Source organism: Galleria mellonella, unplaced genomic scaffold (assembly GCF_026898425.1).
Source record: "Galleria mellonella isolate WM207_F2 unplaced genomic scaffold, CSIRO_AGI_GalMel_v1 utg270, whole genome shotgun sequence".
Classification (NCBI taxonomy): domain Eukaryota; kingdom Metazoa; phylum Arthropoda; class Insecta; order Lepidoptera; family Pyralidae; genus Galleria; species Galleria mellonella.
The window spans coordinates 1,669,417-1,684,503 of record NW_026442062.1 but is presented as its reverse complement, the minus strand read 5'-3'; the positions used below and the strand labels follow the sequence as shown (position 1 = coordinate 1,684,503).

General features: G+C 31.9%; 1 protein-coding gene across 1 annotated transcript in view; it reads right to left on the bottom strand.

Moving 5' to 3' along the window:
• Window positions 1-492: 492 nt before the first annotated feature.
• Window positions 493-15,087, bottom strand: part of LOC113523514 (proton-coupled amino acid transporter-like protein CG1139) — a 42,616-nt gene continuing 28,021 nt past the window's right edge. The window contains exons 7-10 of the mRNA XM_052895299.1: window positions 14,586-14,833; window positions 11,190-11,402; window positions 8,074-8,243; window positions 493-4,125 (exon numbers count right to left, since the gene is read on the bottom strand). Coding sequence (XP_052751259.1) covers window positions 3,839-4,125; window positions 8,074-8,243; window positions 11,190-11,402; window positions 14,586-14,833 — 918 coding nt within the window. The 3' untranslated portion in view covers window positions 493-3,838. The remainder of the gene's footprint in view (window positions 4,126-8,073; window positions 8,244-11,189; window positions 11,403-14,585; window positions 14,834-15,087) is intronic.

Genomic DNA, 15,087 nt, shown 5'->3' with positions numbered 1-15,087 from the left:
AGGAATAACACCGGAGTCTTCAGGAATGGCAACGCATGGGGAGTATAATGGGCGAAACAATATACTCTGTTATGTCCATGACTGCTCATGTCTATAGGCGACGGTTACCACTTTCCATCAGGTGGGCCATCAGCTTGTTTGCCATTCTAAGTAATATAAAAAAAATTTTCATAGTGGCTGGTTAAGCCTAAAAAAACTTTAAAAACTACAAGTCTCGATTCTACCGCCATCTAGTAGTTCGTGTCTATTTTGGTTTAGGGACCAACCTTAAGGCATTATGAGGTAACGAATAAACAAACTTACATGTGTATATATATAGTATATAAAAAAAATTAATTGAAATTTTATGGTCAATCATGCTAAACTTAGTAGTTTTTGTTAGAATGAAATGAATATATATATATATATATATATATATATATATATATATATATATATATATATATTGAAGAAATAAAACAATAAATAAACAATCTTGTTAAATCAAATTTTAATAAATTAATATTTACAAAATTAAAGTTATAGCTATAATACAGCACACATATAATACAACATATAAGTCATTATTGCTATTTTTATAAATATTAATATTTTTTTTTAGGAAACGCATCTATTATTCTAAACTATTGTAATTAATTTTAAATTAGCGCAAGCTGCCAAAGTATTATTATATATTTTATTGATGTAACAACCCATTTATATCATTAAATAATTAAAAACAATTTTATAATAATTTAGACAATAAACAAAAAACAATAAACAACAAAATAATATCTTATATTAATTTAGATAATAATTATAATACTAATAATTAATTATAAATAGTCTTCTAACGTCTCGTGTGGTCCCAGCAAAGAATATATCACCCCTTGCTTTCCTGTGGTGTCGTAGGAGCTGATTAAGGGTGCGCGAGGGATGGGCAGCAGCGTCTCTTTTAAAACATCTCCAAAACCTAACTGTGGTTTCCAATCCGCCTGCCAAGTCTGGCAACTACTGGCAATACCCTCCTAGGGGAGGCTTATGTTCAGCAGTGGACAGTTTAAGGCTGATATGATGATGAATGACTTCCCTAATTTTTTTTTTAGTAAATATTTGACGAAATGTTTTACAAAAGATTTTAATGAAGTTACTATATAAGTAAATATTATACTAAACAATTTTTAAATTGTTTTTGTATATATACACAGATAATGATGTAATTTTATTATTGTTTCGATGGCTGTCAGTTGTTAAATGATTGGCGTGAAAATAAATTCTATATATATATATATAGACTATAAAGCTGGACCATAAAATAAAAAAAATAAAGAGAGATAAAGAATTAAATAAACATAACTGATGATTTATATGATGAATATGAAATAAATCTCCTAAATATTTTTTTCATATCTGATGAAGAAACGGACGACTATGAATTTCAGGTATAAATTACTATTTTATTTTATTATTATTTTATTTACGCCTAGTCTTTTATAGTATTTGCAAAGCAAAAAATCTGTACACAAACAAAGTTGCGTTTTGTAAGTAAAGATCTTTATGTCTTTTATCTAGTAACTAGATATAGAAATAGTAAAATTCCATGGGCGTAACTTATTTGGTAGAGCAGTGTTATTCAAACTGTGGGTCGCGATTCACTGGGAGGTCCCTAAGCCTATATAAGGGGGTTACGGAAAGTTGCGAAGTCGTAAGAAAACAAATAACGTTCACAAAGATATTTTTATAAGAATCAAATTCAAATTGAAGTCATCCTTTTTTTAAATAGACTTGTTTACAAGCACTTTCAAATTATAATTTTTATAAATCTATTGCATAATCCCATAATATAAGACATATATAACATTTATGTTAGCCTACCTACCCTAGCTTATCTAGCCAATCTTTTCTATGGAGATGTTTCGCAACGTAATCAATGTCTGCTTTACTTCAGTATAAATTATTTATTGTATTTAACCGACATCTATTAAAATAAATTAAAATGTATATTTTTGTAATATAATAAAATACATACAGGTAGGATGATGAACTGTGGAGGATATATTTTTTTATACCACTGAGGTGGCAAACAATGTGGCGCACCTGATGTTAAGCGGTTACCGTAGTCTATGAACGCGTGCATTACCAGAGGTATTACGCGCACGTTGCCGACTCTAAAGAAACCTCTTTACCCTCCTTTTCAAGAGCCCCCTTTTAAAAAACCAATGTCATAAAATATTACATACTAAGGGGGTCACGTCGTAAATAAGTTTGGAAACACTGGTTTAGAGTATCAGATATGAGTCTCTGAGTGTGCTAAAATTAATATTAAAATATTAATTTTATGGCTGAGTTAAAGTCATTAATATAGATCTATAGATTCATAATATAGTTTTAGTAATTGCTTTTTGTATAATAAATTACAGTTGTTTGTATATACATATAAAGGTACATGGAGTACTCCAGCACTCGTGTATAAAAATAACGGGTACGCTAGACAGTGTAAGGTTATCTTACCAAAATAAACCCTAGAAGTCTACAGCGTCTGGCGTATCAGACATAAGTAATAAATTATACATTTAAGTCAAAATTAATTTTGATAGCGACTAAATTTCGCGTAAATTATTCAAGTATCAGTAAATCGGTTAAAGCTCCAATGGAATCGCACTAAGCTCAATCAAGTTTTAATTGACAATTAAGACGGAGTGATGGTGGTAATTTTATACGAGCATATTATATTATAATTAACTATTTATCTAGTTAACTAATACATGTTAATTAATCTATATTATTTATATATACAATTATAATTATGACGCCATTAAAAGACTACCGACTAAACCGTCTTTCAAAAAAAGCGTTCACGCTCACTTTTTATCTTTATCCGAGCAGAAGTACTTTATATTATTCTCAAATTCGTGTATAATATAGTATATATCATATATGTGTAAATATATTTGTTATTCATATATGTTTATTCGATTATATATGTAATATTAGTATGTATGTATATCAATAATTACTAGTACCGCATTCGAGTATTCTGACACTTTCCTATGGTTGACTGGGAGAGAATGCTTTCAGCATTAAGTCCGCCATGTACACATATTTGTGATAATGAATAAATAAATAAATAAATATAATATAATAAAATTGTCACTAGGAAAGTCTTTCAGTGTGTAGATATTTTTGTTTCGTCGTAACGCAAAAACTCCTGCATCAAACTGGATGTGATTTTCTTGGTTATGTCCTAGAAAATTTAACTTAAAAGCTGGTGGATGTTTTATCTTAATGCGTCTATCTAAAAGTGGTATATATAATTCTTTTTTTACCATTGCAACAAAACAGCTTGCTTAATTTGAATGTACAGAATGGTCCAATAAATCCAATCCAACAAGAGTCAATTAAAATTTTTAGGGAAAATAATAAATATGGACATAATAAAAACTGCTCTAGCATATAGTTAATTTCAAACTTTCGAGTTGTTTTAAACATATTTTAAATACGCAATCGGAATTTAACGCGAGGAAACAGCTTTTGTAGGTAAATAGTACCTACATACCTGCTCCTTATTGCCAACGTTTCGACGTGGACTGCACCACGTCGTGGTCACGACAGGACTGAAGTGAGCGGCGTCTTCGTTTAACAGCTCGCGCAATCTTTTCGCATACGAGTACCCTCATATTGTCAGTATCATTATCTAGATCCACCCTACATACCGCATTCGCATTACGGTATTCATACTTCCTTTAAACAGATAATCACATGTTTTTGTCTCCTTAAGTCCCGACTGTGTATTTAAAATATGCTCTTCTATATATTTATAAAAATAAAATTAACCTATTTTAAACAATATAATACTTTATTACGTATATGATAACGTATTATTTAGAAGACCGATGTCGTGATCACCAGAAAACTCATCTATCATACCAACTATAGACACGTAAGCGCCCGACACTAAAGCAATAATTGATACTACAGCTATTACAGCATTCTTCCAAAGAATATAATTGAATTTCCCAAGACCCCTATCCCAATGGTATACAGTGTCGACCACCGCTGGAATGAAAAGGCCGAGAGTTGAAAAGAATACCGCTCCAACGAAACTGATTACCAATTCTAGATTCGGGAATGCTGCTGCGATGGCAACTGTGAACAGAAAAGTTTCATATTAGTACAATGTAATATAAGTAAATTAATTTTTTTTTATACAACCTAGAATGGCAAACAAGCTGACGGCCCACCTGATGGAAAGTGGTAACCGTCGCCTATAGACATGAGCAGTACCATGGACATAACAGAGTATACGGTTTCGCCCATGATACCCCCCATGCGTTGCCATTCCAGAGGACTCAAATGTTATTCCTCTGTACCCTGTAAATTCACGCCATATCCCACCCTTCAAACCGAAACACAGCTATGCAAACACAACTGCTGCACGGTAAAAACACGAATGGGACAGAGGTACCCAAGCAATCAACTTTTGTACAAAGTCTCCCTCTGGTAAATTAATATTTGAATTATTATTAAGTAATTATTATTTGAAATTTAAGGGGCTGGAGATAATATTACAGACCTCAAAAAGGCAACGCATGAAAAATACTATTCTTATGGTACTTTTTAACTGAACCTTTTAAAAATTGCTACACAAGTTTTTTAAAGAGATCCTTGTTGCTGGTTAAGGAAAAATGTTTCAGAAAATTATTTAAATCAATTGACAATCTATTATTGGCTTTAAATAGGATTTAAACGATTTATGGATGTAATATTTCGCAAAAAAATTAAACAACGTCTGAGCTCCTGTAATTTAATTACTTATTTAAAATTTAATGCACAGTGAAACAATGTAGATATGGCGGATTTAATACCGGACGGTCTACCAGTCAACCATTGGGCAAACCGAGAAATAAATAGGCGGTGCATTATCGATTTGAGGAAATTCAAAAGTAATACTTAATATGTGTATTAATATATTACAAACATATAATTAGACTAACCTAAACATACACGTAATATAATAAATAAATATATACATATATTATAAATAAATACACAAATATTACTATAACAAACAATTAACTGTATTAAAAGAGCAAATGAAACAATCTATGACTCAGAATGACTTCATTCCCTTTTATTTATGTATGAACAAATAAATAAATAAAAGGGAATGAAGTTTATAAACCAGTCTTATTTAAGAAATAGGAGCACAAATAATGTCCATTTTTAAGATTTTTGGCTACCATAAATTTCATAAATAGGCTACTCAATTGATGGTATCTTTATGTATATTCCATATAGCTAAGATATGTTACTTTGTTAAATGCCAAATTTAGGTTATTAATTGACATAAATAAATTATTAATGATATTTTTATGTCATACATATTTTTATATGTCAGCCCGAGTAAAAAGCTATTAAAATGCTTATAATTAAGTATATTTGAATAAAAAAATATTCCTAATTTACACACACACTAGACAAATATAATCCTCGTTTCGTTGCTAGGCTAATATATGGAGTAATAAGTCCAAAACAAACAAAAGAAACTTTACGCTACGCAATTTTTCCCCTCGGACCGGCTGCGTCGAATACCTAAAACTACTAAAATTATTGTAATAAATCCACTTTGGTCTTTTTCGACAAAGTGTAGAAAATTGGCATCCAAACATAAAACAGGCTAAATTCTACTTTGTTACGTTGGATAAGTTTTATAGCTCTCGCAAGTTCTGTATCTTGATAAACATTGGAAGATCTCTTGCATTTGTAGTTGGCAACATTATGTACACAAAACTATTGGATATTGCTGTGGTAGTTTTTTTTCTCTACTTATTATGAGTGAGTGTGTAAGAGGCGACTACGGGAAGGCCGGGGGGAGGGATTGATAGTAATACGGATTATCAGTCCCATTGCTAACAATATACCCTAACAGGTCGATCTCCCCGTGGTAACCCCTGAAAACCATCGTGCTGAATTCCAAGTGTATTTATCACGATAGGCTAACTGACCTGCCCCTTCATCTTCACCTATCATCCCTCACTGGTGCCCCGCCCGCGTATACCGTTAGCGCAGGCGGGGTTACTATTCCATTATCATTCATTAAAAAAAAAATACTACGGGAGGGCTAGGAATGGGCTTGGCTTTTAAAACCTCAATATAGTCTAACTGTGGTTGCTAACCCGTCTGCCAAGTGTGAGAATTACTGGCAAAACCTCCCTTTATTGAGGAAGTATATGTGTTTGTTATAACAATTTGTGGAAGAGTACACCTATTTTTATAATAACATTAAAATAATAAGAAAATAATATAAAAAAAAAAATGTTTTTTTTCGTAATTGTCAAAGAAATATGGCATTAAACACGCCATTTGTACAAAATTGTATTGTGCAATAAAGAATAAGTAAATAAATATTTTAAATAGTATATCATAAACATAATCTCAAACAAAATCCTAATAAAAAAAAAATCTTTTCAAATCATTACAGCTAAAGGGATGAATTTTGTAGAATTATTAACCTAATCCCACTTTTTTATTTGATAGCAAAATTTTTTATGGCAAAGACGATTGGTATCGAGAATTAAATGAAAAGCAATTCTGATAAAATTTTACTAAAAATTGGATTATACTTGTACTATATTGTATGTGTATGTATATGTAGTAAATATTATTTGTTATAATAAATAGTCTAATATATAATATGTATTTGATGTTTTTGTTCATTATACATAAAAAAATATTAATTAACTCTTGCGCCACCTACCTACTTTTATATGTTCTCCTTTAACCAAAGGTTGTCTTTAAGAGATTGCCACAGCGATAAGACCGCCTTTTGTACCTTTATATGTATATTTTAATCTGTACTCCATGCTACTGTATTTCAGTTGAATTGTTTATATGTCATTGTTTATTTTTATGTTTTTGGTGCAATAAAGAGTTAAATAAATAAATATCACATAATAATTACTTCGAAGTAATATAAAATTTGAAAAAATATCTAATAAAATTTTAAAGAAAGAGAGCTTTAGCGCTTCAGAATTTATTCCAATATTGGAAAAGTATTAATTTTTTTCACACAATAACTTTATTAAGTTATTTTTTTTTTTGCAATTTCGTACGCGAGTTTGTCTATAATTATAAATGTTTATAAATACATTATTAATTGCTAGCACTATTAATAGTATCTGGTACTTAAAGCAACTATCGCTATAAATTAAACTTAAGCCAACTTAAGCCGACTACTACTTATTAAATGAAGTCTGGCATAAAGGCACCTCTTAGCATAAGTGCTTAGATATTAACTTTGCTTGTAGATAGCTCGTTAGCATTAATCTGAAAAAGATGGAGGAAGTGAGCCGGAATGTTTTATTTATATTTACCTACTTATTTACACTATTAATTAACGAACAAAAATATTTTTTGGTAAAAATTTGTTAAGCGCTTTAAATAGTATTTTTTAATGATTCTACCCCACTATACCCAACATTTTTGGTTATGAAGAGGACCATTTGGTCTGGGTGTTATTTTTTTTATAGTATATATATAATGATATGTATGTATTTAAAAAAAAAGTATTTAAATATTTATGAAAGTTATCTATGCCCATAATAGGTCTGATTTTTTGGACTAGATGGCGCTTTGTAATAATTTCCAATGGATATTATTTATTTATGCTATTACAATGTAACTAGACGAAATTTGTACATGGGAGATATTTAACAAAATATAATATAATGGGCCCCATTAAGAGTAATAGATGTCAAAATATTATTTTTACTAATTGAATTTAAAACGTGAAGTTAGAACGTGAAACGTAAAGTCGACATTTTTTTATGCAACTTAGAATGGCAAACAAGCTGACAGTGCACCTGATGAAAAGTGGTATCCGTCGCCTATAGACATATGCAGTTCCATGGACATAACAGATTATATTGTTTCGCCCATGATACCCCCATGCGTTGCCATTCCTGAGGACTCAGGTGTATATATATGTATAGTACATGCGCGTGTGTTTGCGTTTGTGTGTGCGCATTTGTGTATATGTTCGTGTTTGTGCGTGTGTGTGCGTTTACGAAGTCAGCATTTTTAATAAGTACTCACCAGTGATAGTAACAATAGTTACTCTTATGGCGATTTGTATGACATTCTCATAGCTGTCTGACTTTCTCTTTTTAAGAAGCCTCGTGATCATCTCCATAGGAACATAGAATTGTAGTGCGAAGGACAGGAATATGACTACCGCCATCAATAGTGTGGCACTTTTTGCGATACTAGAAAAAAACGAAGTTTTTAGTTATAGGACTTATAGGTTAAAAATAGTAGCATCAAGCCATGAACAAGTACAATAATTTCATTTGCATGGTGAAATCAAAGTCATACATAAAACTAATAATTGACTCATACTATCTAAGCTCATAAAGTGAAAAAAAAAATATTTATTTGGTTTGTTGTTTGTAATGGTTACATTTAAAAACTATTTAATTAATTTTAAACTATATTCGCGGGCAACATGGGTTGTATTTTATATAAAAAGAGAAGCCTGCTAAAACTGCAATAATGTACCCGTCTACTCATGCTCAGTTCGATAACAATAAAATTCTATCTTTACTAATTTATTTATATCCAAGTATAGCCTTATGAACGTATCACATTTTAAAATCATTGAAAATGGGCGCCATTTTTATTAATACATAGATATTAATTTGTAAATAATACAAACATATGTATATTTATATCACATAGAAACAAATAGTTCCCAATTCAAATATGAAAAATCTATTTGGTCTGAAATTGAAATTTTTATTCCAATTACTTGCAACCTTAGATTAGATAGATAGAGCATCGAGTTTTAAAAACGGATCAACTTTTTGTCAGCTTATTGTCAAATTAGCCGAGTAGTTTTTTATCAGTGTTCTAAATACTTACAAATACAATGTATTTATTGACGTATTATTATATAAATAAATTTAGTATTTACGCATTAAAAAGATGCAGAAATTATAAGAAAAAATAAATATCGAAGTTATAAAAGATTCATATAAGGTCAACCGAGGCAAGTGTGACGCAAATTTATTGGTACAATAGTTTTCTTTCAAATAATTCTACTCTGTATTGATAAAATACAAAGACTTTTGTTTTGAAACGTTTATTATTTTATGATAATTTGTTTAATCAAGCAAATTAATACATATATCTTGCTATTAAGTGAGAAAATATTACAAAACCTATGAGAGTCGAGGACTGTCACACTTGCCCCGAACCTGAGGTAAGTGTAACACTTACTATTTTCTTCGCAGTTTACTCCAGTATTTGTGTTATCTGTCAAAATTTCCGTAAAATTTACTCATGTCAACATATTTTATGATCTGCTGCAATGATATTAATTTCTATTTTTACGAAATAACGGATTTTTTATCCAAATGGCGATAGTGTAACAGGAGTCTTACAAAATAGTGATGTCATTAGGTAATTATTTTATCGACAATTTAAGAATACAGAATATCGATAGTTTAAGAAGGATAAGTGTATAAATTAGGATACGACACAAACCGTAGATATTGCCATGTTTGTATTATATTATTTGATATACAGAAATGGGTCTGCTGCTTTTTGTATTGCTATTTCCACTCCTTGAGGTTTTTTAATTGAAAGTTTGTTTCTGTTTTTGAACCCTCTTATCCAATCTTCACGTATCCAATACGTTCGTCGTAACGGAGTATCAACTTCGTTAAGACGAACGTATTGGGCAACTAATGCTCTTACTTCGCGTTAAGTCAAACCAAAGCTATGTCTTTCCATGATGTGAAGCATTGACGCAATATTTTTTTCAAACTCTGGTGTAAATACAGTAGGCCTTCCATGCGACTTAGATTTGACACCTCGATATACGTGTGCAATTATAGTGGGTCTAGGGACACCGAAAATTTTTGCAGCTTTATACGCCGTTATACGTTGCTCCTGTACTGCTTTGACAGCCTCCTCCAATATTTCCTGAGAGTATTTGTCGGTAGTTTTTCTAACATAGTTCCTTGCGATTTAAAACAAAACAAATAAATTATCATAGAAAGAACGTAAACACAAATAAATTATGTAAATACTATCGATAACCTAACTTTTTTTAAGTCGATTAATAAAAATGTCGATATTCTATTTCGAGATGTTCATTACTAGTTATGTTATTCTCATAGAAAATGAGTGGGGTAAGCGTGACACTGTTACACTTGAACATGTTAGTTTTATAGCGAGGTAAGTGTAACTGTAAAGATATTTTAAGGAATAGTGGATTTAAGTTTACAAAGACATATTAAATGTAAAGCCCTAATATTAATTTGTATTACTTACCTTTTATCTTGTCGAAATAACTCGTAAACTTCACACAGTAACTAAAAACAGAATGCTTGAATGGAATGCGATCTGTTGTCAGTTGAGTAGTTAGACAAAATGTTGTCTGTCGATAAAACAGTTGACGTTACGTACGCCATTGTGACACTGTAAGATAGCTTGAAAGTTCCTTTATTGTCCAATATATGACGGTTTGAAGAAGATAGTCTATTTAGCCTATTATTACCAATTGTTACACTTGCCTCACTGTCACACTTACCTTGGTTGACCTTATAGTTATTTATCACGGAAAATCATAAAAAAGTTGACCCACTTTTTTTGAAGCATCTGTATAGAGACACTGTCTATATAATCTAAGCTCGCAACATTAACGCGTTTTGTTTTAATATAAAAAAAAATGTCAAATTGAGTCAGCTAAATGTATGTAGTTGACATTTGGCTGACTAAATGTTGACACATTGTCAATGTTACAACATTGGCGCGTTTTATTTTGATATAAAAAAAATATGTTTCAAATTGAGTCAGCTAAATGTATGTAGTTGACATTTGGCTTACTAAATGTTAACACATTGTCAATGTTGCAATATTGGAGCGTTTTATTTTGATATAAAAAATATGTGTCAAATTGACTTAACCAAATTTAGTTAACATTTGGCTGACTAAATGTTGACACATTGTCAATGTTACAATATTGGCGCATTTTATTTTGATATAAAAAATATATGTCAAATTGAGTCAGCTAAATATAGTTGACATTAAGCTGACTAAATGTTGACATTCGATATTCGATGCTCTATCTATATAGTCTAAGGGTAGAACACTCTCTTAAAAGCATGATGTTGACCTTTTTGCATAAATAGGCGAAAATTACTTACATAGAATTTTGGGGAAGATTTAATGTGATACTGCCTTTAACGTCGTCTCCAAACTGAAGATAGCCAAAGAATCCGAAGATGGCATACAGAATTATAACGATCACCATGGAAATATTCAGCACTCCAGGGCACCCGAGGAACTTTTGCGGGTTTGCCATCTCGTTTTCCACTGGCATCACCACGCCAATTCCCTCCATAGCAAAAATCACAGTGCTATGCAAAAACAAAATACATATTTTTAACCAAGTTCATACTAATATTAGAAATAGGAAAGTGAGTTTGTTTTTGTTACTACTTATTGGAGTCTTGACAAATTAACTTAGAATATAGGGTGAACCGATAATCGATGGGGAAGAAAGGCTCTTGAGTGGCGACCCCGTACGGGCAAACGCAGTGTAGGCGACCCCGCACTAAATGAAGTGATGACCTGAAATGCGTTGCAGGGAGTCAATGGATGCAGGTGGCTCAGGACCGTTCTTTATGGCAGTCTATGGGGGAGGCTTATGTCCAGCAGTGGATGAATAATGGCTGAAATGATGATGGGATACTTTTTCCCTGGTCAATAAATACATTCTGGGTAAACGAACAAAGTCTCAGTTAAAAACTAGTGTTCACTAATATTATAAATGTAAAAGTAAGTTTGAATTAAATAAAAGTGAGTTTTAATTAAAATTCAAATTTATATCATCTTTATCCAAATAGACTTGTTTACAAGCATTTTTAAATAGTAATTTTGAAGATTCTTGCATTAATACAAAATGTTTGTCTATATGTACTGTGAAGCTACGGTGAGAATAATTGCTTCCATAAATTTCTCTCTTAATAATTCACGACTTCCCACAAAATAAAATGCGAGAATAGCACATTTTCGTAATACAAATATGCTTTGTTTTTTTTTATTATACAACTTTGAATGACAAACAAGCTGACAGCCCACATGATGGAAAGTGGTAACCGTCGCCTATAGACATGAGCAGTACCATGGATATAACAGAGTACACTGTTTCGCCCATGATATCCCTCATGCGATATAATAACTTGAAATGCGTTACGAAATATACTGAAAAAGGACGACGATAAAATAAATATATAGTAATATTTTCATTGTGGGTTTTTTAACAAATTTTCATAGGTAATTTTCAATCAGACATTTTCTCAAAAAATAATACATTGTTTCGCGGGCCCTTGGCCGATGGCGGACTTCTAGGCAATTGGCTACACTGCCTAATGGATAATCCGGCCTTGCTCTTAGAGTTTTAATGGCTCAACCAATTGTCATGAAATTAAATATTTGAGACGGATAAAAATCTTTAGGGTTACTTTTTATCACCATCAATCAATCTTTAAAAATCTATATAATCTATCATCTATATACAACATATGTATATTCCATTGCTGGACACGAGTTTCCCTCTATAAAAGAAGCATATTAGTTTACTATTACAATGCTAGCTTAGTAACTTAGAGTAGGTTATATTAAATTTTCTTTTCTAGCTTTGATATATTAACCTTTATTTCCCCAAGCGTTATTTGTGATATCTTTGAAGATGAAAAATAGTGCTAACATATTGTATACTTATTTTGTCACCACACAGATATTTTATTACATAAAATAATATAGTACATGAAAGGAAGCAAAATATATTCTTTTTAATGGGTGAAAATGGATTGGTAACCCCGCCCGCGCTATCAGTATACACCGACGAGACACAAGTGGAGGATGATATGTGAGAATGAATGCAGGTTAGTTGGCCCACCATGATGAATTTGACAAGAATTAAACATGATGGTTTCCAGGGAGAACCGCGTGGAGGTCAACCTGAGAGGGTATATTGCCAGTAATGGGGCTATTAGATAACATTTTCAAGACAAGATTTCAGATAACAAAAAAATACTTTTTCCAAATCGGTTTATAGCTGATGGGGTTATGAGGTAACAAAAATAAAAAAAAACCATATAATGGAATCGAGAATCTCCTTGTAATAACAATAGAAGTCGATTGATAAAGAATAAAATTCTAAATTATGGAACGTGGCAAAAATTTGCCATTCAGCGTAAATTGCTGATAAATAAATAATTTAGTATGACAGAAAATAAAATAAAATAGAAATAAACTTAATAAACTAAACTCTTCCTATTCCTAAAATATAAACAGCGATACGAATTGAAGATACTTCAATAAAAAGAGTGAAATTATGAACAAAACCCATTTGCATGGGTACTTCTATCCCATTGGGAGAAAAAGGATTATTAGTAATGAGTTTATTAATCCCTATTGCTAGCAATATACCCTATTAGATCGTCCATCATGCGGACCCCCCTAATAACCATCGTAGTTTAATCTTAGCGAACTCGCTATTATGAACTAAGTGATCATTCCCTACTGGTGCTCTACCATTTTATACTGTTAACATAGGTGGATGCACCATTCCATCTTCATCCATTAAAAAGAACCTCTGGCCCATTCGTATTTCTGCTATGAAACAAATGTGACTGCGTGGTTATGTTTCCGTTCGAATGGTGGGGATATAGTGAAATTATAGGATACAACACTTAAGTTTTGAAGAGTAAGAATGTATATGTCGATGGTGATATTTATATAGGCGATGGTTACGACTTCCCATTATATGGGCCGTTAGCTAATTTGCCATTCTAAGTTGCAGAAAAAAAAAATATTTGACATGTGGTTCTGGCAAAAGAATAATTTCCCCTTCCTTTCCTGTCGGTGTCGTAAGAAGTGACTGAGGGAACTTAATTATCAAGGGATGAACAGCAGCATCCCTGTTTTTAGCCTATGTGCTGGGGGGAAAGGGATTGTTAGTAATGGAGACTAAGAATCAAATAAATATGCTCAAGCAGATCAACCTCCATCCAGTTTCTCTTGGAAACTATCATGGTTAATTCCTGATGGGCTTATTGACCTATTTTCATTCTCATCGATCACCCTTCTCTGGTGTCCCGCTGGCGTATACTATTAGCGCAGGCGGGGTTACCATTCCATTTTCACCCATAAAAAAACCTATATGCCTGTTACTATTATTTTTGTATTATTGCACAATGAACATTTGTCATATGTCATTTTTGGCAGGCGCCGATATAGTTATTTCTTTACTACCTACAATATTTTTGTTCTCCTGTAAAGTATTTTTAGAACATTATCATTGTTTGTATATTAAAAATTGTAAAAACATGATTAAGCCATGTCAATTAACTGAAAACTGGGTCCCAATAGAAGCTCCATTGTGTTATATTAAACAAGTCCTCTTAAAACATCATCAAAGCTTAACTATGGTTGCCAGTCTGCCTGCCAAGCATGGCAACTATTGGCAACCTAAATATAGGAGGACTATGGTAATAGAGTTATATAAAAAATAAAGTTACAAGACAATAAAGTACTTACCTAAAAATAATGGCCACTGTGAAATATCAGCAACCATTTCCCTCTCACTCAATGGAGGGAGGTCAACGAACATATAGTACATAGTAATAGCAAAAACCACCAAAATCATAATGTTGGCGATTGCTGAAAATGGCACCAAGTACTTGAGGTTCCGTATCTGACAGATTATGAGTAGAAGCGGCAGGGTCATGAAGCAGTACATCTGTATAGACAATTGGTACTCTGGCAGGGCTACGTCCAATACCTAAAAGTGGTATTAATATTAGTATGAAATAGTAGTTATGAAAATAAAGCTGTATGGTTCCGACATAAGAGAGATCGCCCGTGGATATCGTAAGAGGTGACTAAGTTAATGGTCCAGAGATGGGCAGTAGCGTCCCTCTTAAAACATCACCAAAGTTTACCTGTGGTTGCTAATCCGCCTGCTAAGAGTTACTGACAAAACCCTCCAAGGGAGAGGCCTATGTTTAGTAGCGGACAGCTAATATAATGATGAAA